The sequence below is a fragment of the Rhododendron vialii genome, chromosome 7a (assembly GCF_030253575.1).
Source record: "Rhododendron vialii isolate Sample 1 chromosome 7a, ASM3025357v1".
Classification (NCBI taxonomy): Eukaryota; Viridiplantae; Streptophyta; class Magnoliopsida; order Ericales; family Ericaceae; genus Rhododendron; species Rhododendron vialii.
In genome coordinates this window covers 3,507,073-3,534,148 of record NC_080563.1, presented here as the reverse complement: position 1 = coordinate 3,534,148, position 27,076 = coordinate 3,507,073, and the positions used below count along the sequence as shown (strand labels likewise).

The 27,076-nt window shown below is 37.5% G+C and overlaps 3 protein-coding genes across 12 annotated transcripts; all 3 read right to left on the bottom strand.

Moving 5' to 3' along the window:
• Positions 1–435: 435 nt before the first annotated feature.
• LOC131331762 (uncharacterized) lies at positions 436–2,310 on the bottom strand. 2 transcript variants are annotated; one of them, XM_058365669.1, is made up of 2 exons: positions 2,036–2,310; positions 436–1,086 (listed from the first exon to the last, which is right to left on the bottom strand). In XM_058365669.1, exons 1-2 carry the CDS (start codon positions 2,254–2,256, stop codon positions 789–791), a joined length of 519 nt encoding a protein of 172 aa, XP_058221652.1. In that variant the 5' UTR covers positions 2,257–2,310; the 3' UTR covers positions 436–788. The 2 variants fall into 2 exon arrangements, with proteins under 2 accessions (XP_058221652.1, XP_058221653.1); XM_058365670.1 differs by having other exon boundaries at positions 436–1,077; positions 2,036–2,289.
• A 7,289-nt stretch (positions 2,311–9,599) lies between these two features.
• LOC131331760 (probable plastid-lipid-associated protein 11, chloroplastic) lies at positions 9,600–18,722 on the bottom strand. Of its 9 annotated transcripts, none has more exons than XR_009201519.1 (5): positions 18,034–18,722; positions 17,720–17,785; positions 16,434–16,573; positions 15,675–15,775; positions 15,138–15,521 (listed from the first exon to the last, which is right to left on the bottom strand). XR_009201519.1 is itself a non-coding variant. In XM_058365663.1 (4 exons), the coding sequence occupies exons 1-3, from the start codon at positions 18,552–18,554 to the stop codon at positions 15,676–15,678; spliced, it is 687 nt and encodes a 228-aa protein (XP_058221646.1). In that variant the 5' UTR covers positions 18,555–18,722; the 3' UTR covers positions 9,613–9,875; position 15,675. The 9 variants fall into 9 exon arrangements, 7 of the variants coding, with proteins under 7 accessions (XP_058221650.1, XP_058221646.1, XP_058221647.1 ...); XR_009201520.1 differs by having other exon boundaries at positions 15,138–15,510; XM_058365663.1 differs by lacking the exons at positions 15,138–15,521; positions 16,434–16,573 and adding an exon at positions 9,613–9,875.
• Positions 18,723–20,148: 1,426 nt separating this feature from the next.
• Positions 20,149–24,634, bottom strand: LOC131331759 (F-box protein At5g51370-like). The gene is made up of 2 exons (XM_058365660.1): positions 23,166–24,634; positions 20,149–20,940 (listed from the first exon to the last, which is right to left on the bottom strand). The coding sequence occupies exons 1-2, from the start codon at positions 24,374–24,376 to the stop codon at positions 20,673–20,675; spliced, it is 1,479 nt and encodes a 492-aa protein (XP_058221643.1). The 5' UTR covers positions 24,377–24,634; the 3' UTR covers positions 20,149–20,672.
• Positions 24,635–27,076: the final 2,442 nt, after the last annotated feature.

The window sequence follows — 27,076 nt, the reverse complement described above, 5'->3', positions numbered from 1 at the left end:
TACAATTTTTTGATGAAAATATTATTTTCTTTGACATTTTGCTGCATATTTTTGAGTTCTTTAAATTAATGAAAATGTTTGAATTTTTGTTTTAAAAAAATTCTAGTATTTTTAAGTCCTCATTTTCTGAACAGAACTATCATTTTGGGACGGAGGGAGTATCATTTTATAATATCGCACGACTATCCCTACTAAACCTACTTTCTTGGGGAAATTCTAGTTGCTTTCATTTCGTGAAAAACATAAGTATATGACTTCTTCTACGACTTACTTTTAGAAAATCTAGCTTTCTAAAAGCCTTTGTACAAACAACGGACTGGGGATGTTCAGTACCGATTCTTATAGTAAAAAAATTAATGCAATGATCAATATTTTCAAGGTTCTCAAAAACACGTAAACAAAAAATGCAAAGAGAAAATGAAAACAAGAAAACACAAGTGCGAAATCCCATCAACATATGATTTATGTTTTTATATATATATAAGTTACATTATTTGATTACAACTTGGTGAAAACCCAAACAAAACTTAGTAACTTGAAAAGGAATAATTCTATGGACACTGAAATTGATCACAGAACCAGTCACAAGTACTGCATGGACGATCAGAATTTTAGAACCGATGATGTGGTCGAGTTCTAAAAGATTCTTGATTCATCCATGCAATTTATGTGACCGGTTTTGCTCACCGGTTTCTATGTCCGGAGAATTACTCCCTTGAAAAAAAGCACACAAGCTACTATACTATGGACAAAACCCCTAGCTAGAACACACAAGTCTGCTTCCATATTCAACACATAACATCCTTGAGAAGCTTGTACCTGCGTGTGGTAGGCCTCGGCGACGGGGTCTTCCCCTTCTCGGCACCACCCTCCCTCTCTTCACGCTCGTGTTGCTTGATTTTATCACCGGAATATTCAGATCGGCTGGTGGTGTTGGCGCTGCCACCACCATTGCCGCCCGAGTTAATTCCGGCGGTAGACTTCTTTGAAGAACTGCCGTGTCTGGAGCTTCTAATTTCCTCACTTTGGCACCAATCGCAGCGCTCTATTGGCTCTGATGCTTCGCTGTAGTAGTTGCTGCAATACCTACCAATTTCGTCATTTAAAAAGATTTAAATTACTATTATTTAAGCAGAATTTAATTGAAAATCTGTCAAGAAAATTCACGTGGGTGTTGTTGAATTCATAAAAAACAATAGGATATTAGGATCACAATAAAATAAACTCAAGCAACTTAATTAACAACTAGAAAAATGTTCATCGTAAGTAACCTTCACGATGTGATATTAACATTAAATAACTAAGAGTCGTGTAGAACAATAAAGTCAAATCGCTATTCATCAAAATTCTATTTTGCATATTATTACGCTAATACTAATTAATCCTGCCAACATCATGATGATGGGTTGGTGTACTAAACATCCTAGGATGTTTCCTTAAATTCCTTTGTGGTTTGGGACGCACACAAAAATTTTGATCTCAAATTCTCCCAACTAAAATGTCTCTGCAGCGATCATTTCCGGTCATTGAATCACGTGAAAATCTTATCATCTCTCAAAAATTTTCCACCGGAAATATATCGCAATACGAGTGAACAAAAATGGGTAAGCAAAATTTCAATCTGCGACCCAAGAATTACGATCGAGAGCGTATAATCTGAATATCAGTGGTGGTGGAATTTTTTTTTTTTTAAACAGCGAAAGAAAATTTCATTTACCACAAGGATAAAAAATGAAATCGATACCATAAAAAAAGATAAGCATTGAAAGAGCCTCAGAAAGTGCACTAGACTATCCTACCACTGCTACATCTCAACCTGGTGGTGGTGGTTGGGGGTGGCGTTTAGTGTTGATGGGTAAATGAATATGACATGGCACATGAAATTCCACGATGATGGGCATGCGAAAGTGATGGTCATGATGACATAAAGTCAATGATACTATACATATGCACATGTATATATGGACCATGGGTGTGATGGATGTATGTATGTATGTGAATATGTAAATTAAGGAAGATGATGATCGATTCTTACGAGTGCTGGAAGCGATTATGGCACTTGGCGCAGCGGAAGAGCTTTTCTGGGAAGCCGATGTCGCCACACATACAGCATACAGTATGGTGATCCACCATTCTGCTAAGCCTCGAGAGCTTCTTCAACACAGAGAGAAAACCCAACCAAGAGAGAGAGAGAGAGAGAGAGAGAGAGAGAGAGAGAGAGTTATGAAGAAGGGTAATGGTTTGGGTCGGTCTCATTACATGGCTCTTTATGTGTAGATATATACACGCGTATATATATATATACACACACTATATATTATATATATGGGTGGAATTTTATATTTATAATGATGAAGGGATAACACAGGTAGACCACAGGTTGCTTGCAGTCGTTTTCAGTTAGGAGGGACTAGGGGATGGTGCCTGTCCAGAGGTATACAGCACAATACGGTGTCCATTTGAATCGTTAATTTCGGCAATCAACGGTTTAAATTAAAAATAAATTTTTATTAATAAAAAATATTTATTATTGATTAAAATTAAAATATATTTTAACTATTAATTATTGAGATTAATGATTCGGATGTGCATAAGACGATTGCCGCACAAAACCTCCTGGGTTCAGTTAGGAGAGAGAGAAAATGAGAAATTATCCCGTGCAACACCCATTTGTTTTGAGCTTTACATTTTGTAGTAATAGTTGAGAATTCATGTGGCAGGAGCACCGAATACGTTTTTTTGAAAGGAAGCAAGATGTTTTTTCTTTTTTTATTACTAGTGATTGTCCGTACCTACGGCACTATGCACTCTATAGTGTCATAGGCATGGGCATTTTTGTAATATATTTTTATTTTTTTTATGCCAACGCCAGAAGCCGAGCAGTGGGTAAAAAGAACCGATAACATTTTTGTAATATATTTGTAAGAGTGTGGGAGTTTTCTTAAGAGAATTAGAGAGCACATATCAGCCTTTGGATCAAATAAATCTCAGCCCTTCTTTCAATTTGTATTTGTGTGATCTCCATACCCTTGTGTTTGATTGGGTAGATAACTCAAAAGTGTCCGGGAAAACGATAGTACATACGAGCCTGAGTTGAGAAAGCAAAACCACCAAGGAGAGGTAAGCCAAGATGGCTAAAAGCACCCAGGGTGGAAAGTCCCGGACTCTTGCTAGCCTGGGTTTGAATCCCACCTTCGGGTTCTAGGGCCCTTTTCTTTTTTTCTTTTTTTTCCCCTTTGGCTCCCCTCAACTTTGGTAGAGCTATGGTAACAGGTTGTCCTCTTCCAAATAATTTAAATTATAAAATAGAATGATCTTTTATCTACTCATACAAATATGAGCACTCTTCCAACCATTGGATCACAATTTCAATAGGTTACGGTCGTTGGATTGAATCATTGATTTCAACTTATCTCTCAAGCCTGTCTACTCAGCAGTTTTCCTCTTCTCCATCGTGTCTCATCCTCTTCTCCATCGTGTTTCCTCCATAGTTACTCTCTCTCTCTCTCTCTCTCTCTCTCCTGCAGAATCCACTCCTCGTCGCTCTGGAAAAAAAAAAAAAAAAACAGCGCCCACAAAACTCCTCCACCAATCAGCTGTCCCGCACACCCACCAATCAGCCGTCCACGAAATCGATTTGGTTCTCCCTTTCCGGTACGACTCTCATCATCCTTAGGGTCTTCTTACTGAAAAAATAATGTGGCCTAAATTGTTGTTTAGGATGGAAATTTTTTTAACGGGAGTCTTACAAGGGGAAAAATTGTTGTTTAGGATAAGAATTTTTTTGCTGTTTAGAATAGGATAAGAATTTTTTTGCTGTATAGAAAAAGAAAATCAATTTTGCTGTTTAGGATAGGAATTTTTTTGATCTATATCTTTTGTTATTTGTCTTTTAAAGATACTCACTTTGTGTTTGTTAAAATGAATGTTTGACAGAGTGAAAATAGTGGGGAGTAAATTAATTCTTTATGCCCACTTTTGTGTAGCTCTCTTAATTTTTGGATAGATTTTTGTGGTTCGATGCTGCGAGGAAAGGCGACATGATGGTAACAACATGTGGAGACATGTCTAGGGAAATGCTGGGGACACGGCAAAGTGAATTCAACACTTTATAAAAAGAATTCTAATTGAGAGTTTATTTGTTGTGGACTTTATTCCTCTTTCGTTTGAATGGTATTGTTTGATCAAATCAAATCATGTTAGGACCAGCACATCTTTTTCCTTAGGTAACAATGTGATCGGAACATTACAACATTACAGGACTAGTACATTCCTTTCCCTCACTTTCTCCCCTATCGCCAAATCTATGATCGAAACGTGTTACGCCGTGCCTTTAGGCATGAACATGCACTAGTGGTTAATATGCGAGAACGCCCTGTGGTGTTAATTCCAGTCGGGATAGGTAGTCACACCTAGACATATCATAATGGCTAAGAACCCCATTGACATTGTGTTAGAATAAATATGTATAATAAATAATATTGTGATATTGAGATTGTGATTTAATTGTACTTAGGATGATTTTCTTCCGCAATTAGGCTTCCTCTCTTATAAAAATAGAGGGCTCATTGTATGTATAGTTTTATTATCGAAGTCAATAAAATCTCTTCTCTTGTATTTAACATGGTATCAGAGCTATAAGGTCTAGACCCTGTAGAATTTTCGCTCTTGGCGGGCGGTCTATACTTCGTTGCCGTCCACTGGGCATTCATAGTAACATGTAATTGACTCGCTCTGGCTTCTCCTAGGGCATGTCTTCTCTTATTTTTCTTTCTGTCTCTCCTATTTCTCTTCTTGGCTTCTATTGGCTCCTAATTCCCGACTGCTCGTGGTTTCTTGGTTTGGCTTGATTGCTCTTGATTTTTCTTAGCTTGGCCTGGTTGCTTCTGGTTTCTCTGGATTTTTTCAAACTTGAGGAGAATGTTAGAATAAATAGGTATAATAATTATCGTGATATTGAGATTGTGATTTGATTGCAATTATGATAATTTTCTTCCATAGTTAATTAATATGATTTCTTTCCGTAATTAGGCTCCCTCTCTTGAATAAATAGAGAGCTCATTGTATAGTTTTATTATCGAAGTCAATAAAATCTCTTCTCTCATATTTAACAGGTCTAATTCTCATAGGGAAAACTACACTTCCCGACCATTCCCATCTTTTCCCAAGGGGAAAAAAAAAAGGGAAAAAAATTACAGTTATGACCTAAGGTGAGTTTCCTTGATTTTTCGTATCTGTTACCTGTTCCTTTCCTTCTTTTGTCCATTTGTACTCTTTCTTCACAGAATTTGTAATATTTAAATTGGGGGAGAGAGAGTTTAATTTACCTCCAAGTATGCGTGAGGAGCACTTTCTATTTTTTTTTCTTTTCCCCACAAGTAAATTACTTTTTCTCCACAAGTAAATTACTTTCTAACTCAACTCATCACAAATGTAACAACTTTATCCTCGAAAGAGATAGATAGTACAACCTTATAAAACACATAATAAATACAATTAAATAACTATTGGGTCAACGATCGGTAGAGCATCTATCCAACCTTTGCTTCAATTTGGAGGTGTCAAATTTTTTTGAAAGCCGATGTGGTGACTCGTCGCCCTTCTTTACCTTCTTTCGTCAATTATAGTGTCAAATTAATTTGCTCTCAAGATTTTTTTTTTTAAAAACACCAAGAGCGCCATTCAATTTTGTTACTTGAGGCATTTTGATTGTTAAATTCATGTAGGATTTGACTTAGCATTCAATTAATAGACTTGTGATATCAATTTCGATATGTGAAGCTCCATATATATTATATTTGAATTTCTCTCATTAGGGATGCTCTTATTATCACCTGATATTGCACCATGCACGACGATGATTCATTATTTTATGATTGAAATAACTTCTGTATGTACTCCATAAGGTAGACGACGAGAAGATTTTAAAAATTCTGATTTTAAGTGCTCTGTACAATATATATATATATATATTTGACCAAAGATAAACTCGTACCATATATTGATATATTGATAATCTCTATTTTTTGACAAAAAAAATTCATTAAGGAAAACTATTCCAAATAAGGGCTTATAGTAAGAAATAAAGGTGTGTTCTACTAATTAAAATACGTACTTATTTTTTGAATTAAAGTAAAAAGACATGTCTTGTAAAACGAAAAATAAATACTTTATATTTAAAAAAAATAAAAATCTTATCTGAACGAGACCTAAATAGTGTAATAATGGTACTTACATGAACATATTCGACGATGGACGGAGCTTCTGAATTTTTAGCTAGTTGGACGTACAATATATGGTACAAACCAGACAGACAAAGTCTTGTTAAAAGTACGTAAACGATTTTAAGGAATGATGACAAGAGTTGTTGTTCTTGGGTTGTTGGGTTTGATCATAAATTGCATTCACATTCGAACGCCTTGAAAATGTTGTTCCCAAAATGTTGTTCAAAGTACTCCAAAAAACACTTTGGAAAAATTACTTTTTGACTCAAGATTAATTAAGGTCGTTTCTTTTTCTTTTTCCTTTTTGATAGAAAAATTAACGTCTTTGGTTAAAAATGTGTGATGCGCTTTTTTCGAACATAACTCGATCTACCGTTCATCTCTATGATGTAAAAACTCAACTGCTGAGTCGAGGTTGAGATACACTCCAAGATCTATGGTGTCGTACTTTTTACTTTCTTGTTCTCACTTGTACGTATCCTCCATAACGAAAAAAAAAATCAAATTAATCCAGAAAAACATTATTAATTACCACTTGATTTCATATTAATCTTAGAAAAAAAATACTCCAGTAAAGTATGACTTTGTAAGCACACATGCAATGATCTGCACGTCATCACACATCCACGAGGATGGAAAAGATCAATTCTGTTTTTCCTCCCGAATATTTTATTTTACTCCCGAATTAAAAATAATTTCAAAACCACTGACTTGAATCATTAATTTGAATTCTTGACGTTCGTGCTGATGTCACGCCCCTCAATAATCTACTCCACGCATTATTACTAAACAAAACAAAACAAAACGAGAAGACCGCTAATTTGGTCTTTGCCCTCTTTTTCACTTTTAGAAACAAAAGTCTCCTCTCTGTCCACCCATCGCATGATTCACATCACATCTCACTTGCATAAACCAAATTAAGCAGAAAGTCTAGGTACACCGCACGCCTTTTGCAGCCTATTTCGGACCCCACAAAAATACAGAAAATATTCATAAATTTTAAAATAATATTTTATGGAGCCTTGTAAAAAATCAGCTCCAACGGATATCGGTAGATATACTTTTTGAATTTATAAGGGCGAAAACTGCGATATCTACCGATATCCATTGGAGCTGATTTTTTACAAGGCCCTATAAAATATTATTTTAAAATTTATGAATATTTTTCTGTATTTTTGTAGAGCCTAGAATGGGCTCCAATAACCGGGGTGGACGGTCGCCGCACATGTGGTGCGGTGGGCATAGTCTGGCTCAAACCAAAGCCTAATAGACAAAACCTTTTTACCGAGGTTTTCGTAATTACTTCCTCCATTTGGATTTAATTGTCCCTAGTTCTATTCTAACCAGCTAAAAAATGGGTTATATCTTTGAATCCGTAATGAATTTCATATCGGATATGGATCTTGTTTGATAGATCTCGATTAGTTCTATAATACAATGTTTTCGAAATCACGTAAAATATTATAAATTGGAAGATATAATCGATTAAAAAATGGCACGAACTTCAAAAAATGACTATTAAATCCGGACGGAGGGAGTATGTTTTTACGGAGCTTAATTGCACGCGTCTAAAAGTGTTTTGGACAGTTCGAAATTTAAAAGAATTCTTTCAGAGAAGAGTTAACTTTTTCACATGAAGGTGTGAAATTTGCTGCCTCTGTGTGAATAAGAGGCCAGGCGGCAAATCTCACCAGTCCGTTTCGGTGATGGACGGTTTGAATTTTAAAAAAACTTTTCTAAGAACTCTTTCCTGGAAGTGTTTTACTTATGGACGTGCGCAATTCAGCTTCGTAAAAACATATTTATAGAAACCTCCATAAAAAAGTTTTTCTAAAACCAGTATCAAGTGATTATTCTGTCATTTGGGGGACCGTCGCGTAATGTCCAAACATCTTTATCCACTGCATATTTCTATGAGATCCAGTGGCGATGCCCCGACACACTTATCCTCGCACAGTTCCATGGGGTCTACGTGACGGTGTCCCAAAACCACCCAATAATATCACAAGAATCAACTTTTCTGAGAGTGTTGTACAATGCTGCCGAGAGCGTTTAACATCTCTCTTTTATTGTATTGTTTTACTGCTACAAAACACAGTAAAAAGTAGTCCATGGGTAAAAATGGAAAGTTCGGTCAACTTCTCACTTACTCTTCTTGTCGTTACACGAACGGGATGTATTTGTCTTTTTTTTTTTTGATCCGCGGATGTATTTGTCATTTCCGCACTTTCTTGGGAAAATTTTCCTTTGGAAATGGCACAAGAAAAATATTGGGAAAAAAGTGAAATTTCATTTTTTTTTGCCAATATTGTATAGTTAGCAGGGTGTATTAGGTTAGTGAAATTTCACTTACTTCCTTTTAAAATAATACAAAGAAATACAATAAAGAAATTTCTTTCTTTCCTCCATTGCTTCCATTTTTATTTCACAAATTCCAAAAAAAAACCAATAAATTATGATCAAACCAATAAATTATGCCCCTATACGGTGTGGTGTATCACATGATATCAAGCAATTGATAAGTATCGGGTGGGCCCCTGCCTCCTTTCACTAACTGTTTTAGACTTCTATTTACCCTTGATATTTTCTTTTTTCTTTCTTGAACGCACTTAAACCTTGATGGCATTGATATAAAGTTATTTGACTTTAAATTTGTGTAAAGGGAAATGAAAAAATAAGTAAAGAAATTATAACCAATAAATTCCTTGGCTTTTTGTTAGTCAGAAAAATTAATGGAGATGGGAAGTACATGCCATAAAAATCCTACTTTTTCCGTTATCATGACAACAAATATGCAGATTTCTTATAGCAAAAATATTTGACAAATCACAAAAGAAAACCAACTAATCAAAATATACTAGCAATTGCAAAAACTCGATGTTTGAAGTATCTCCAATATGAAAAAAAAAAAAAAAGAAAAAAAGAAGAGAGAGAAGTATCTCCGATGAGAGTAGTCAAATTTCACGTGTAGCTCCAAATGTCAAAATTGGCCTTGCAAATCTCGTAACTTCAAATGTATAGTCAAATTCTTTGTGGATTTGGCATCAATCAATTTGCTTCAAAATTGACACCTGGTGCCAAATGGAAGAGTGACTTTTTGAAGAACAATAAATTCAACCAATTTGCTTCAAAATTTGAAGCATTAGTGGGAGATGCTCCAAGGCTATTGTAAAAGGATTTAGATTTTTCTGTGATGGTGATATCAGATATGATACGAGCAGGATCCTAACCCTTGGTGTACACAATCAAAAAATATAAAAAATATATATATAAGAAACAAAATAATAACTTCCACCAACTCAAACATATAGAAATGTACATGTCTACAATTCAAAAAAAATTGATAGAAAAAGATAGCATCTCCAAGTGGGATCTTGTTGGATTCGTAAGACCTGATTCGGTTTTGGTTTGCCAATTCACAGATGATGTCACATTTCCGCCAAGGAAATACAGTATATTTTTGTTATACGTAGCAAGTAGATCTACATCCCTGCTCATTCGATATGTATCGAAAAATTGATGTAAGCCACGAATGTACCCAATTATCAAACCAAGCAAATCTTTTTCTTGTGCTTTCTTTATTTCTTGTTTGTGATTCTGTGATCATGTTGGGTTGAATCCGCTACATATCTATATACAAAAAGTGGCCACCTGAAATTGTAGTCAATCACTCTCGTTTATTGAAGAAAATCTATGATAGAGTATGTATCAAAATCGATCGACACTGGTAGATAAATGGTGAACTCTTTTACAGTCACCAACCATTAGAATGCATGACCAACATCAAATAAAATCAAACGGGCCCCTCATGAATATACAATAATAATCAAGATAATACTATAATCCTATACGATAAGTAGTCCTACTAGACTAATAGTGAACCAGGGATAATTCAGTTGACTAAGACTCTTGCTTCTCACTAGCAGGTCAGGAGTTTAAATTCTTCACCTGCGTGTAAGTGTTCTTCCCTTAATGAGTTTTTCATCTCTTTCTTTGTTTCTACTCTATAATGGACTTATTTCTTATATTGGTTGAATTGTTGAACTTGATTGTCTCATGAATTCTCACATTCGATGTAGTGTCCCGTGTTTATACTTTGTAGTATTTCATATATGATGATGTAAATGCTCTATCGATTGACAAAAAGAAAAGAAAGACTAATAGTGAGAGTATTATTTTCTTCAATATGCTTTGTGCGATTGGTTATCACATGTTAATGTAGTTTCTTTGTCAATTGTTACATTCAAATTCCTAAAATACAATTTTTAAAAGAATTCATAATCTAACCCTACATCTAATTCGACTAATTGTACAAGCTTCTAGGAGATTGTTGTATCCCTCGATTTAACAAAGAACCCGTTAAAAGTAATAACGAACCTATGTCTAAACATAATAATCCGCCTTCCTAAAGTTTTGAGATTACATTCACCTAATTGTTACCAATAGGCAAGAGAATATGTTAACTAAAGACGGTCACTTTTATATATCCTAGGCTTACTTGGCCTTGTTCCGCTAAGGTTATTATTTTTTAAGTACTTATTTTTTGCTTTATAAGACAGGTCATTCTCTCATAACACATCACCTTTATTTCCCTTAGCGGAACAAGACTGAGTACTTATGTTACTTGCCTTTTGTATTGTTGAAGTTGGTTAAACGGGCTATCCTTTCATTAATGTCTTGTAAACTCCTAAACTTCATGACGTCAATGAATGTGAAGTCTTTTCATGGTTTCTAACGATCTACAAATCTTCCTTTTTTCATTTGCTATATGGTGTATGGGTAATAAATCTATTTCTTTTGTTAGTTTTATGATAATATTTTTGTGGATTATTGAAGCGCCTTGACTGTAAGAATAAAGCTAAAAACTATGACCAATAACTTTAAAAAGTTTACTACATAATATTTTCTTTTTTGTCTTAAGTGAATTTTTTTTAAAGTTTTAGGACTAATTAAACTCTTCTCGTCTAGCTGAATCAATAATCCATATAAATTTCATCAGTATCGAACCCCCACAACAGTCTTAACCCAATCAACAGTAAACTAGCTTCAACTGCAAGAATCGATTCCTAATTCCTAAATGGAATCTCTTAGTGCTTCTGCGTAATTGACAATCTAATTACAATAACTCAAAGTAATCAAAGATGATAAGTGATAAAATAACAATCACTAATTTACAACCTAAATGAAGAATCAGTAGCAAGTCCTAGACAATTGAGACTTGTGCCGGCAAAGAACATATTCTGTCTCAACTTTTTTCATGCTACTCGATTATTATGTTTGCAGGGTTCGCACTAGGGTTGGCAAAGGGGACAACCCTACAAAGGCAATCAATTAGTTGTAGAGGAGAGCAACCTAAAAGTAGGGCGGTAAATGAACCGAGCCATTCGTGAACTGTTCGAGGCTCGGTTCGGTAAGAGCTCATTCGAATTCAATTCGTCTGCTAAACGAACTGAACCTGAACCTCAATTCTAGGCTCGTTCCGTAAATGAGCCGAACCTGAGCCTAACGGTATTCGGCTTGGTTAGGTTCGCGAACCTATACTTAAATTTAATTAATAATTCAATAGGAGTCTATTTGTAAATGTAAAAATTTTTAAGGTTGCATATATAATTCAATGTTTATTTTTCTCCCAAATTCTATACGATCAATGAGAGAATTTGGATTCGCTTGAGTTTAATGAGCTGAGCCGAATCAAACCTAAGTCTTGACGAGCTCAATTCGAGCTTAGATTCGGCTCGGCTCGATTCATTTGAGTTTAACGAGCCAAACTCGAGCCAAGATGTTCAATGTCGAATCGAACCCGACCGAATCCGAGCCAGACTAGTATCTTAACGAACCCAACCGAGCCGAACCCGAGCCTTGAAAAATTTTAACGAGCCGAACTCGAGCCAAGTTGTTCAGGCTCGAGCCGAACCCGAGCCGAACTCATACCTTAACGAACCCGAGCCGAACTTAACAGGGTTCGGCTCGATTCGGTTCGTTTACAGCCCTACCTAAAAGTGATGGTTGAGGTAGTGGCAGTGGTACGTGGTTAGGTCAAATGACCAATTAATTAGGTGGTTAAAAATTTGGTTACCAGAAACTAACTGTTATTTTAACCTTCCGATTGTGTGAGTGTGCACCAATTTGACATGAAAAAAGGACATTAAGTTGGCCCTGTTAGGAGGGTTGGTTTAATGCCTAGGTAAGCATCCTCCAACTCTATGTCCACCTCTCAAAATTTATCCTGTATTGCGATGCGATGATCATAATCCAATCATTAACACAGATACATAGAATAGAATCTAAACTTTATAATTGAACCTAAGGCCGACTCTAAGTGGTAAAGCACTGAGAGCAAATTTATTCACCTAACTCCAATTCTGATCCAGACGTACGAGGAGAACATTACTCACTTTGTAAAGGTCCCACACCGCGAGCACGCTTCGATGTTCAGACGTAGGGCTTTGTTTCTTAGTTGTATTCCTTCAAAAAAATCAACTAAATTCTACTCGTTCTGTCCTAGTTTGTTTGTCAAATTTCGACATACGTGTCTTTTAAAAAAATATTTATATCTCAAAATCTATAATGTTTTACATAATTTCGAAAACATCATATTTTAGATCTAATTGAGATTTATCAAAGAAAATACATATTGTATATAAAAAATATTATAAATTGAAACACATAGACAATTTTATAAGAGGTCCCAAATAGTGAAAAAGGACAAATAAATTGGGACGGAGGGCACATGATACAACCATTCAATTCTTGATCTAAACTTCTAAACTAAACTTTCAAAACAACTGCTTCTAATTAAACAATTAGCGATAAAAGATTGAGTTGATTTTGATAAGATTCATATAATTAAGCCGTACAAAATAAACAACTTTGATCATCAAACTAGAACATGGTACGGACCCACACAAAATGGGTAGTTTTTACCAAATTTTTCACGTGTAAAACAAATTTATAGTAGGTAAAGGTCTCTCTCTCTCTCTTATTTGGTCAAGCGAATTATTGTATACAATGGGGGATGATTTTCCTCATTACCCAATCCGATCACCTTCGATGACACCCAGCGAAGTTAACTAGCACCTCTCTCTCTCTCTCTCTCTCTCTCTCTCTCTCTCTGTGTGTGGGATTAGTGAACTTTACTTCATATTTGGTCCAGAAAGTGCATATGTGACAAAAGTTTATTTCAAAACAACAAAAACTAGGAAAACACAGATCTAACAAGCAGCTAGGTACCGGAAGAATTGGACAAAAGTCTTCCAGCAACATTTGGACATCCATGTGAAGCAACAAATACAAACCCAACAAAGATAGTGGCATAAACCAGGAAAGAGGTCCACAGGGCCCCTCCGGTGACACACAACCTTTTAGCCAGAAACTTACCGGGAATGTATTCCTTACTGCAACGTTTGTGGTACACAGCCACCGCAACATTTCTGGGAAAAAAAAAAATTGGTGGGTCCCCGGCAATTGTGTAAGCAAAGTTAACAGGTCCTTTGTTGGGTGTGGCCCAACCCTACCCACCATCGTACTCACTCCTACCCAATGTTTTCAATGCCCGTTTCATGATCAGGCTGGGTCCCCATGACCTGCAAATCATGTGAATCGCACACCACTGCCTGTGGGGGCTCACTAAAGATTTGGTTGAGTTGATCCCTGGGGTCTAACAAGATACTCTGATGGTTCACTTTTGTAGTTTAGGATCTCCGACAAATACTTGTCCTCACATGGGCTCAACCAGAGGAATTGATCTTTGCTAATTAATCTAGATCAAAATGGGCTTAGGACATCTGACTCATTTCTTAGCAGCTTAAACTTTTGACGTGAACAAAACATGGTATTGGAAGAATTTCCATAACCGGTCGAATAGTGTTTATTCTCCAAAATGTCTTGCTTTCTTTGTTCACCCCTTCAACAGCTCAACATGTATGCCTCCCAGTTTTTTAGCTTGATGTGGTTTTTCGAGTTTCAGGAAGAAAATAAAAATAAAACAAAGCACAAAACATGGAGGGATACCAAACAGGCATGTATTGGCGGCTGCACCCCAAAAGACTCCAGTTCCTCCACCTCACTTTGTTTTTGGTAAAAAGTCGGTGTACTTCTCGCATCTAATATTAATCTCTGGGAGGTAATCTCAAGTTTCAGTTTATAAAACTGGGACACCAAGCCCTTACTGCCAAGGTCGGGTACCATGCTATACAGGTAGGAAACATAACATATAAGTAACATCTAAAAGATGCACAAAAAGCATTTATCGTTCGAGTTTTACTGCACTATCCCATCAAGGTCTTAGTACTTGTTGCAGCAGAGTTTCTGCTGGTCTACCTTCTCACAGATCCTCATAAGGACTGGAAAAAATTAAATGATGATGGTTAGTAGAGTTAATGTGTGCGCTCAGTCCCCCTTTTCCCTCAGGATCCCTTTGAGGGAGACAAAAGGACATAGGTAAAAATTGAAGAGAGGCATTTCGAACATAACAGAAACCGAATAGTAATATATTATCTCTAGAAGAAAAACCGTGCCAATTAGCCGAGCAACTCTTTTTTTAACTAACTAGTAGAGAGACTGCATCTACTGAATTGATAAATGAATATTTAATTCAGGAAGGCAGAGCATCAAGAAGAAGCACCTTACAAGATCCTCTAACGCTGAGCCCGATAACATTTTTCCTAACGCAAAAGGCACTGGATGTGGCGCTCAAAATTCTTATTTTCAGGGATTCCTAAGTCAAGTGATAAAATGCTGTCCAAGCTCCTCCAAAAATCAAACCTAGGAACTAAGAAGAGGACACATCCGCTGAACTCTATACACCTGGAACCAATGGAAGCTTCGTATACCATAAATCATGACAATCAACTGGTTCAGTGTTTAATTTGGCCTTCTTCTGCAAGGGAGAGACTTTGTTGCTACTTACAATTCTATCAGAACAAGAATTAGAATGTTGGTATCGTATGGATTCCTAGACGGAAGGATTACAAGAGTAGTTCCCAAATTGACTCAAGTGGGAAAGATACCATAGATAAACAAACTGCCGAATAAATAAAATTAAGTTATACACAACACCCTGGAATAACTTCTTGTAGCTACTACTACTCAAGAATACATACACTAGCGCATAAACACATAAACCATATGACAGCAAATCTTCAGTACAAGTTGACAAAATGTACAAAATACTTGGAACCAAGATTCTGATAAACTATAGCATGGAGTGAACCAATATCTGCCTAACATAGTTAAGCTTTCCAAAGATGAAGTTCCTCGACTAATTTGAAGGAGTTAAATGTGCCATCTGAAAGAAACCTTGACCAAGGAAGGATAATGGCTTTAAAGGGCAAGGTCTTTAGTTCAAGTAATTCAAGCAATATAACGTTGTACACATTCGATATCCTTCAATGGCAGCAATGTAGAAAGGAACTATGACAGCGCAGCAGAGTATGAGACTTGTTAAAGTACCTTATTCTTTCCATTCATAAGGAGCACGGTCAACAACTAAATAATCTCCGCGGATGTCTTTTGCCACTCGAATGCCATCATCTAGGTATATAGATCTAAACCTGCAGATGTCAAACATCTTATGGTTAGTAGAATTCCGTCAGACAAAAACGAAATGCACGATACATCAAAACTGTAAACTCTTTTATGATGCCCATGTTTGAGAATTTGTGATCCAACAAGATATTAAGCTTATCTCGAGAAACATTTGTTCTGAAACTTTATGCACTTTGGATTTTAGTCAGTTTATTGGATTATTTATCATAACATTTCGGCGGATTGTATCGACTTCGCATCAAAATAAAATCTTTTCTAAATACCTGGTAGAAAAGGTGGGAAAATAACTGAATGAAAAACCCAAAAAAAAAAAAAAGAAGAAGTCTTGCCACTCGTACATTTGGTTGAGGAATAAGGAACATGTCACATTGTTGGCCAACCAATGTGAAAACAATTGGTAGTTTGAAATTTGATGAGACAATGCATAAAACGTCAAAGTTGTTCTCTTTTCTCCTTTTCATCCCCTTGAAAGGCGGAATAGCAAGGCCAATCCATAGATAGAAAAACTCTGAGCTACACACTTCTTGTCTACCCCCACTTTCTTTCCTAACAAATGACGGAAGCTCTATCTATTCCCTCCCTTGTCATTCCCCCAATCTCCTTCCTCTCCTAGTCCCCATAGGAAATGAAGCATATGTTCCAACAATGGGTGTAATGACTTACCACATAAAACTGATAAATGGGATAAGGTCACATCCTGCCTTTATTCCTTCCAACTATAAGGAGCTCGATCAACGACTAAATAGTCTCCTCGAATATCCTTCACAACTCGAATTTCATCATCAAGATAAACGGACTCAAACCTATAAAAGCAAGACATCTATAGTTCAAATCACAAGGGGAAACTAACAAAAAGGAAAACAATACACAAAGAAAAGGGTAGAAGCTTAAGCAAGCAGGAAGAACAACAATGCTCATTCACAACCAGAAGCCCTTACAATCAACACTCTGAAAACCAGTCAAGTTATGAGAGGATCATCTCCGCATTCAAATATATTCCTCTTTTAAGTGCACATCTTCATACATAACCATTTAACCAAATGAAAAAGCACACTTAAACAACAAAAACAATCATGCTATAAGAATTTTAACAGCTTTAATTGCCAGAGGGAATGGCATAAAAGAAAGCTCGCGGAGGTTATTTGTGCCCTACAACCGAGCAACTAACTATAAAGAAAGACGACGAAATCGGCATCCAAGATGCAGCATCTACAGTAGAAGGACCAGCAGGCATCAATCACATGTTTTCTTTCTTAATTTGAATCAGGCCCAAAATTAGTAAATGCTGCAAATTGTAAAATCCAGAAACATGCAGCTGTGTAAATAACAACCTATTAACCAATGTCATGTTGTTTATGTGATACTCTAACCAATTAGCAAACCTCAAATTCTGACACTCGCTATGAGCATAAACATACTCTTCACTGTACTCTAGCTATGAATCCTATGATCATAAACATACTCTTCACTGTACTCTAGCTATGAATCCTATGATCATAAACATACTCTTCACTGTACTGAGACGCCTCTTCTTATGTACTCCGTATAACATAAACCTCAAATTCTACACGTGGACAAAGCAATCTTGTAGAACACTTTCTCGATTTTCTTTAAATGATAAAATGGACATTATTGCAAATGATTCTTCAAACAATCAACCAACTTATAAAATTCAAGGGAATGGAGTTTTCTCCTCCCCCCTCCCAAGTCCCAACAAGCAAACCCACACACAAACAAGAAACGACATAAAGAATTAAGGGAGGAAACATAATACAGGGCAATTGACATGTCCTCACACGACCAAACGAGATAATTCAGAAACCAAAAAGCAAAAACCAAGAGAAAGGAGGGATAAATGCCTTGAAGAGAAGAAATAAGAAACTAATTGTACTAAGTCTGTAACAACAATCATCATCCAAAGCTTCTCTACTCAAACAGAAGAAGCTCACCACCCCTGCCCAAATGGTGGTAATGGAAGCTCCCAATTCTCCCCACGTAGAACTGCACTTGTAAACCTTGCAAAACCACATTAAAACTGATTTTACTGGACCAAACCCAAAATTTTCATTGTCAATATATTAAACCAGAAGAAATCATAGCCTAAAGACGAATTTGGGAGAATTATAGACATTGTAAGATTTTGAGAATATTTATCCAAATATCACAAACAATGTCTACGATTCTCCCAAATTCTCAAGTTAAATCATACAACTATCTGCACAAGCAACAATAAATTGCCTTTATATGCAATGAATAAATATACCTGAAATTCACTCTCTGAGTTGAAGCGATCTCGACTGTGGACCGAACAAAGAAAACACCATGAGGCGGAAAAGTAATCACGTTGTTCAAAACGCCCTGATCAACATCGATCACCTGCAAAACGTCACCGGTCCGCGTCCCGAAGAGGTACGCGTTCTTAATGATGAACAGCTGTTCCTTCTCCGTCGTCCACATAAGCCGCCACGTGCCGGAGAGGGACGGGCCGGTGGTGACCGTGTCGCAGCCCGAGACGGCCAGGGCGTCGATTGCCTCGACGATTTTCGAGAGCCTGGAGGGGTCGTTCTGAGTCCTGAGGCCTCGGTCCTGGTCGGAGATCAGGTCGAGGAGGTCGCGCTTGGCGGCGGCGGAGGAGAGGGATTGGTCGGTGAGGGACGAGCGGGTGAGAGTGAGAGTAGTGGCTCGGGTTCGACGATGTCTGTGGGGATTGGGGAAGTCAGGGTTAGGGTTTGGGTTTGGGTTTGGACGGCTGGAAATGGCGGGAAGGGAGAGGATTTTGGACATTTTTGGGATTTTGAGGTGTGGAGAAGGTGGAGGTGGAAAAAAATGGCGGGACTTTGGGAGATAAGCGGGGAGTGGTGTTAGTTACGGTGAGGCACGTGTGGCTCACGAGGTTCGAGTTTTTTGGCCAGTAATTATACAATAGCTCCGGCCCGCTTTACAGCAACATAATTCAGTGGGATTCAGGTACTTAATAGTAGGTTCCACAGAATTATATTGTTATAAAGTGGTGCGAAGTATCACGTAACAGTACTCCTGAGCTATATATAAGTTCACTTTTTTGACGGGTTTTTATTTTGAACTTTTATGCTGTCGGGATGTTTGACGCCATAGAACCCGGTGGCCGCAAGATTTGATTATATGGCCGAAACGTTAGCCTTTTGGGCCAGAAATTGAGTTTTCGAGTTGGGATATTTTGGGTTTGTTGGGCTTGATTAATTTTGGCTAATTCTTTCTTCTTCTTTTTTATCTGACTAATTCTAAGACAATATATTAAATTGGGAAATAAAGTTAAACGACCAATTAGAATTTAAGTAATGAAAAACCTGGAACTTCGGTACCGAGCCCTTTATCAGATTTCCATAGGTACGTATCCTAAATATTTTGGTTGCTAAATTTCTATTCCAGTTATGAATACCTTAAACAGCTGCAGCTAGAATTGATCAAAACGAAAAGGCAATGGTTATAAGCCCAATAGCCAAAGCAATTTAAGGGATGGCAACCTGTAACTAAGTCTAGTCTCACAATACATATATTTACTCACTAAAGTAAGTAAAATATAACAGCGACAATGCATCTCTCAAACTATTATTTGTTCTTAACTATTCCACGATAGAAAGCTAAATCACCTAATAACAGCAACATGGCTAGTCACCGGTACATGGAACAATCGCCCAAGCAATAATTCATGGTGATGGCTCCGAAGTCCAAACCCGCAGGCTAATATCCAAACTTTGCTAATAACAGAAGATGGTGAACCCTTCACGATGGAGCCACACCATCCAAACCAAAGCTGTGTTGCAATCAAGAAATTTATAGTTACACCATACTATCTCTTTTAGTATATCAGAGAAGAGATATATACTCCTTGATAGCACTGCTGCCAAAAACATTCAAACTCTTAACAGTTCAAGCCCACACCTGTATTATCATACAGATAACTTCTCACACACATTGATGCAAGGTCAAGACAAAGCTACTTGGATAGAGCAATATTAAGCCCCAAAGCAGTGCTAGAAACGACTTGGAGTATCCGGGTCTCCGGCTGCATCCACTGCATTTTTCAAATTCTTGCTTCTAATGGAGATCAGTCATTACTGCACCATGAGGACCATAGAAAGAAGCATGCCCTAGTTTATAGAAGAAACCTTTTTCCTTCCCGAAGAAACCTTTTTTCCTTCCCAAAAGAGATTAATGCTTTCAAGAGGTATTGATGTATTCCCACTCAAAAGGACAGAACAAACGGATAGTTGAAGCAAGAATAACTTTTATGAACCAATGGAGTAACCAATGTACACACTAGCACAGAAATAGTTCCATGAATGCGCGGAATTTTTATTTGATTTCTTATTCAAACCACAGACAACAACAAACAAAATGCTAAAAAAGATACTTGTATGTGAGGTTTTTTCTGGATAACCTTTGGTAATTGTACATGAGTTGTGAAACAATGCAATATTGCAAATGCATTAACAATAAGAGCTAAGGTAAGCTTCACTCTATCGATTTTTGAAGAATCATTTACTCGTCTAACTTTGTAAACTATCAGAGAAACACTGCCTCCGTAAAATACATAACTGCTTTCAGTTTGGATTGACACATTTCATATGAGGCATACAAATCATCCAGTGTACATTAAGAAACATAAGGTTAATGCTAGAGTGGCTAGCTTCCTTCAGCAGGCCCTCTGGAAGCAAAAAAACTACTCCATCATATTTTCTCAGGATTACTCCGACCTCGTTTTCTCTGACAGGTAACATTCAAACAGACAACAATACTTGCAGCATATTGAGAACATGCCTGTAAGAACGTCAAGCCACAACTAATTCCAGCTGCCAAATAGCCAAAAAGTCCACTCAGCACAAGCTCGGGTCCTCAGATAAAGAGTAACAAGTTCAGGTTTCACACCCTCTTGAAAGCTCTACCGCCTTTCTTGCCCATTCCAGTCCCTGCAAGACCAGATGAGAGAAGTGATCTGGAATCTGGTTGCCACTTGAACCCTTTAAGTGTAGAAAACAAGGATGCCAGGGCTGGAGTGATTTCACTGTCCTTTATATTGTTACACGACACTACTCTAAGCCTCTTAAGCTCTTTCCACGAAATAACTACAGCATCTAAACCTTCCATTGTCAGTAACGAGCATCCTTCTAGAGATACAGACTTCACACCCCTACAAAGGAAAAAGGAGCCCATAAAGCATTTGAATTGAAATCGTAGTCAATACTCAATAGGAGCTTAAAACACCATTCTAACCATTCCAAACCACAGCAAAGACGAGAACGAGAGGATAAAAGGTAAAGGGTAGTTTAATATGAGTTATGTTAATTTGGGGGCTTATCCATCCACAAGCAGTTCAGACATTTTATAGTCTCAATTCTCAAATCCAATGGGAAATCATGAATTTAACATTGATGAGGGCCCTAAATGACTGGGAAAGTCTTAGTTCAGACATTTAGGCAATTTCCAACAAACTTAAATCCAAAACAAGGAAATCTATTCTGATTAGGTATTGCCAGGAGTAGTCACCAAAGGTGATACTTGATTGTCCACTGTTGGACAGTGAGAGAACAACAGTTGAACTGTTGGTTGGATATTTAGAATTTGCATCTCGAAAAAGTTGTCAAATCGTGAATCGAATCGAGAATCGGATTGACCTTTTTCCGAATTGTGAATCGTAACGATTCGGTCCAAATTTAAAAAAAAACATTGAAAAATGTATCTACGCACCAACATATTAAAGATACATTGTAAAATTAAAATATATAAGCTTAAATCTACAGTAAAGTTCATTTTCTATTATTAATTGATGGTCACATGGTCTACCAGGAAAGACCGGGAAAATAAATACTATAGTAAAATGGATTATGTGCATATAGATGTTAAGGATTTGTTATGAAAATGAAAGCTTAGCTTTAACACAATAAAGTTTGTAGCCAAATGGGTACAAAACTAAACTAGCTTATACAGCAACATATGTGGGTTGGTTCGAGGCTCTGAGCCTTGTCCGGAAGTCTAGGATTTAGAGGATACAAGAATTTAAAATAAAAATAAATACCTGCACAAAAAACTTGTACCATATGCAATATACAAGACTTTTATGCACTGGAGTTTTGGCACCAACAAAAACAATTTTGGCATTATCAATTCCCTAACAATATATTATCTTATATTCTTGCTTTCCTAAGAGAAAAACTAAGGCAAAATTGCAAACGCGGTTTCATATTAGTCAAATGCAACAATTGTGATAAACCTTGGTTCACCTATAGATTTGTATCATTTTTGTGTGAATCGCGAATCGAATTGTGAATCGTACGATTCACCATTGATTCTATATTAACCTTGATTCACCTATAGATTCATATCGTTTTGCGTGAATCGTACGATTTTGACAACTATGCATCTCGGTACCACTAGAAAATGAGTAGAGTGGAAAGACGGAAATCAAATGGTTTTAAAGTGAAAAGTAATTGACATGCCTGTCAATCATAGGAATGGAAAAGCTTGATCACTTTGAAGTTCAAAGAACATATTCTAGGCAATGTGCACTTGAATAATCCTATACTTGGCTTCTTGATAAGCAGTTCCATCAGACTTTCAATGCAACGGATTCAACCGTGGCCGGTTTGAGAAGCACGAGGGGAATAATGCGGGAAAGAAAAGTGAAATTTGGTTCAAAAAAATTACGAGAAACATGAAATGCAAAGTGATATAAGATTGAACAGGATTTTTACGAGATAATCAGGTATGATACATAACCAATAGCAACAAAAGTAACTACTTCCATTTCCAATTAGAATGCCTATACGGCACAATACCTAAAGAAACTTATTAGAAAAATTACGCTTTTGATAAATACGACTAGAGGGCATTACAATTGGTGAAAATTATAAGAATCATGTTTCTAGGACGATTTTAGAAACATATTTCAAAACTGTTCTAAATTTTCTAAACCTCTTAACAAGCTTCCTGCAATTTCTCCAACAATTTCATGTTTTCCAATTTTGTTCCCAACTGACAACGGAGTTTCTAGGAAAAAAATATTCCATGATAAAGTTTTTCTTCTTTTCCTGGTATCACCATGAATTTAATTTTCTGGTGTTCCGTTGGCGTGTATCCCTTTGTGGTACCATCAGTGCAGATTTTGACAAGACCAATCCATTCGTTCTTTACAAACTTCTAGCATGACCAGTATACCTCTGAAGACAGACAGCAGGATTACTCATTCCCAAAAGGGACAGGAGGTCCTCATTCTCAATGACAAAATTGCGACACCGACGATCGATACAATAATGAATAAGCAGGTGAAGATCACTTCAAAGTCATAATATGCAACATTTGAAACTATGAAAAGCTAAGGTCAATCAATACCCATAGACAGTGAAAGCAAACTCATACCTACAAATACTTGCAATGCCAAACGCGCTGTCCTCTAATCCCCAACAGTCCTTGAATACAAGCTCCCTAACAGCCCCACAGACTAGAAACAATGCTCTCACTCCCTGCTTATCACGCAAGTGACACTGCTGCAAATGTAATTCTTCAAGGGCAGGGCAAGAACCCAAATGCTCATCATCCCCAGGACTTGTATCAACATTCTTACAACCCTGAAGTCTCAAAGTCTTCAAATTCGTACAGTATGAAAGCGCTGCTAACCACCCACCCTCCATCCTATGGTCACACAAGGTCAGCTCCTCGAGCATTTGGCAGCACTGCCCAATCGCTTTGATCCCATCGTAGCTCCCCTCACAACCCACCAGCTCAAGCTTCACCAACCGCTTACACCCTTGCGCCACAATCGTCAACCCAATATCCGAAACCACCGTATCGTAAAACCCATCAACGCAACCAATCAATTTCAATATCTGTAAATTCCTGCACCCGGAAATCCCTCTCAACGACAAGTCGGCGCAACAATGCAGCTCTAATTCTTGCAGAGTCAAGCACTCCTCCGCAACGCACAAAAGCGTCTCTTCGCCCGGGCTTATAACAACTACCCTTCTCAAATTCCGACAACCCTCGGATAAAATCCGAACCCCTCTATCTATCTCCCTCGAGTGCAATAAATTATGTTTCCCTAGAAACCCGCCGCTTCCCTCCAACGAGCTCGAATCGAGGTGGAATGACACGAAGCTATGCGTGAAAACTATCCCCGAGTTACGAGACGAGCGAACACAAGCTCGAACTAGATCGATATCAGTTAAATTGGGGAAACGGTAAGTTAACCGACCTGATTCGAGAAACTCCCAATCGAGAAGCTTGATGGATTGGACAAAACGGCCGTTGAGTTTCAGCCAGCGCTTGTTGACGGCGGAGTTGGTCACGTGTTGGGAGGCCGGAAGCTTGGAGAGGATCGAGAGGAGTAGCTCGTCGGAGAGGAGAGAGAAGGGGTCGGGTGTATAAGGGATATTAGGGTTATCTAGGGTTAGGGTTTCGTCGGGGTCTGAGGGCGGGGTTGAGGAGAGGGGGGAGTGGAGGCGCATTTTAAGGGCGGCATGGGTTAGGGCTTGTTGGTCATTTAACCAGACGTCACGCCAGCTCAGGCGTTTCTTGGACAGCGGCGGCGGCTGCTGGTGGTGGTGGTTGTTTCTCTCAGGCGAGAAAGACATGTAATGTAATAGCAGGTGGCATAGCCAAACCCCCTGTCAAATTAGGGTTCCCAAAATGTGCTTTTTGGTCATAATATGACTAGTGGGAGTACTTGTTTTTAGGTTCAATGCATCATATGCTCCACCCTCTCTTCTAAAATACTACTGATTTTTCTCAAATTTTCCAGACTGCAAGTATTTGCCTCTCTCTCCTCTCCTCTCTCTCTCTCTCTCTCTCTCTCTCTCGACAAATGTGCACATAAATGGACTTTTTCGTCACCAGATTTTGTAAGTTCGGGAAAATTTACTTTTATATGGGTTTTCAACAGATGAGGTGCGTGGGGAGGAAATTTTTTATCATCAATTTGTTTTGTTGTTATATACTATAGGAGAAATGGTTGCCTGTAGATGCAATAGAATCTTGATTTGTGTTTGAGCAATCGCGGTCGTAGTGTTGCCCTGCTGCGTGGGGCCTCCTCCGGTCTCATTCTGATAAATCGAAAACGTTCACTTTAAAGAGCTCATTAATTAAAAAAATTACATGAAAAATCATCTTGATCGGATATCATTAAATTACTTATCAAAATCCTTTATTTTGAAAAAGAATCGATCCGAAATACTAGATCAAACCCATTATAATCGATTATTTTCAAGTCATATGTGTTCCGATCAGACACTTAATAATATTCGCTCAAGTTGATTTTTTTGTTTTTTTTTTCATACTTGCTCTACTCGACGAGTTTTACAAAATGAACATTTTTGATCAATCGGAATTAAACGGTTTTGATGACATGGAAGGTTTCAATTGGTCGACTTAGGTGGCGGGGGTGTGATCTCTACTTTCCTGGGTCGTTTAAAATGATTTTGGAAGTTGTTTATCATGTGGAGTTTGGATTAGGGCCATTAGGTGAGTTGCTTTGATTTGAAAAGCAGATGGGGTCCTGGGGACTTTGAAATTTCAAAAGGTCAAAATTACCAAACCGTCCTTGTTTGACTAAATTTGTTTTCGTTATTTTATAGTCTCTTGTTTTTATTTGTTTTGTCAATATATTTTGCAACAAAAGAAAAAAATGAAGGTGGACACCCTCCATTGCTAAAACTAATGGTACGAGAATCGGAGTTGTAGTAGGAGTTTGATTATCAAAGGAACTGGCTTGAAGTCCCTCCAAGTTGTTTGGTTAATCAAATTATCTATATTTTAGAGATGAATTAATTGCCTTTTCAGAATCATAAAATGAATTTGAGTACCATTTTGATCGTCTCTTCATGATCCTTCTTTTTCTCTTCCCATTCTGACTTCTATAGGTTGTTCCATAGTTGGGAGTGTAGGAAAATATAGTGCAGAAAACAGTAATCGATTTTACTAATTTCTGGAAATTTACAATCGAACAGAAAATTACATGAAATGGAATTACAGGATATGAAATATAAACATAAACTGCAAGCAAGGTATAGAGATACTGCAAATCGAGACCCGTTTTATTCTACGGTGTTCTTAAAACAAATTCGCCGCCTCACCGGTGCTGGAGGTTTTGTCGGTGTTTGTCTTCCAGAGTTGACTCGGTTCCCACTCAGCCGCCGGAGCACCGCCATAGACTGCCCGTCGAACCAACTTATGTCTGTACTCTCTCTCTCTCTCTCGAAAAGAACAATTAGATAGCAGAAGTAGAGAAGCTCTAGATTTTTTCGGTATCCAAACAAAGAAGAACGACTCCTTTTTTATAGCTTGAAGAGGAGCCTCCTCAATTAATACCAGAATTGAATAGGGAGCCTTTCCATTCAATAGGGGCAATTCAATACATTCAATACGGGGAATTAACCTTGTGATTAATACGGTGATTAATCCTTGGAAAACCATTCAATTGCAGCATTCAACTCATTGCCGGACCATTGAAGAGTCACAAACTCACGTGCTCTCATCCTAGAGCATAACTAGGACCACAGTCCAGTCAGTTCCAAACTAATCTAGATTAGATCATAGATCACAGACTTCGAACCACAGGTTGCGGGCCCACGAATCCTGAGCTCCGGCCTCGGCCTCAGTCTAATTTAGGTGTTTGGTGACGGCGCACGCACGTCACTTGGCTTTTCCAATTCCCATAACGAGACAATTTCTCATTCATATCTTAATGGAATTTATTCACTGTTGTTGGGCCCACCTCACGCGGTGTGAGTCCCACCAAATTCTCTTTGGTAAAATTTCATTTTCCAACAGGGAGATCCACGAAAACCTACCCATATCTTACCATTTTATTCGGACTTGTACACTCATGCCACTTCTCATCCACTAGAAGATAGAAACAAAGAAAGAACAAATGAAAAGAAAGAATCTATTGGATGAGAGAGAAGGAAGAGAGATCAAAAGAAACAAGTTGGATACCTTCGTAGTGGAGTTTTTCAAACAAAAACAGGAAATGACTACCTTCGAGAATATCAAATGGCCTTTGCACTCAAAAGGTTGATAATATCGCCCTGGCCGATGCTATGGGTGTTGGTCATCTTAGGATCTAGTCTACGACTTTCGTAGTCTTTTTGAACATTTATGAATGCCGTTTATCTGACTTGTAGACTTTGATTGTTTAAGTTAATGCATGATTTTTCCGCTTGACCCAAAAAAAAAGAAGGTGGATAATAATAATAAAAAGTAAAAAGGTAGTTCATATTGACTATCTACCATATCCAACAAATAAAGGCATTAATCCTATAAAAAGACGATGATCA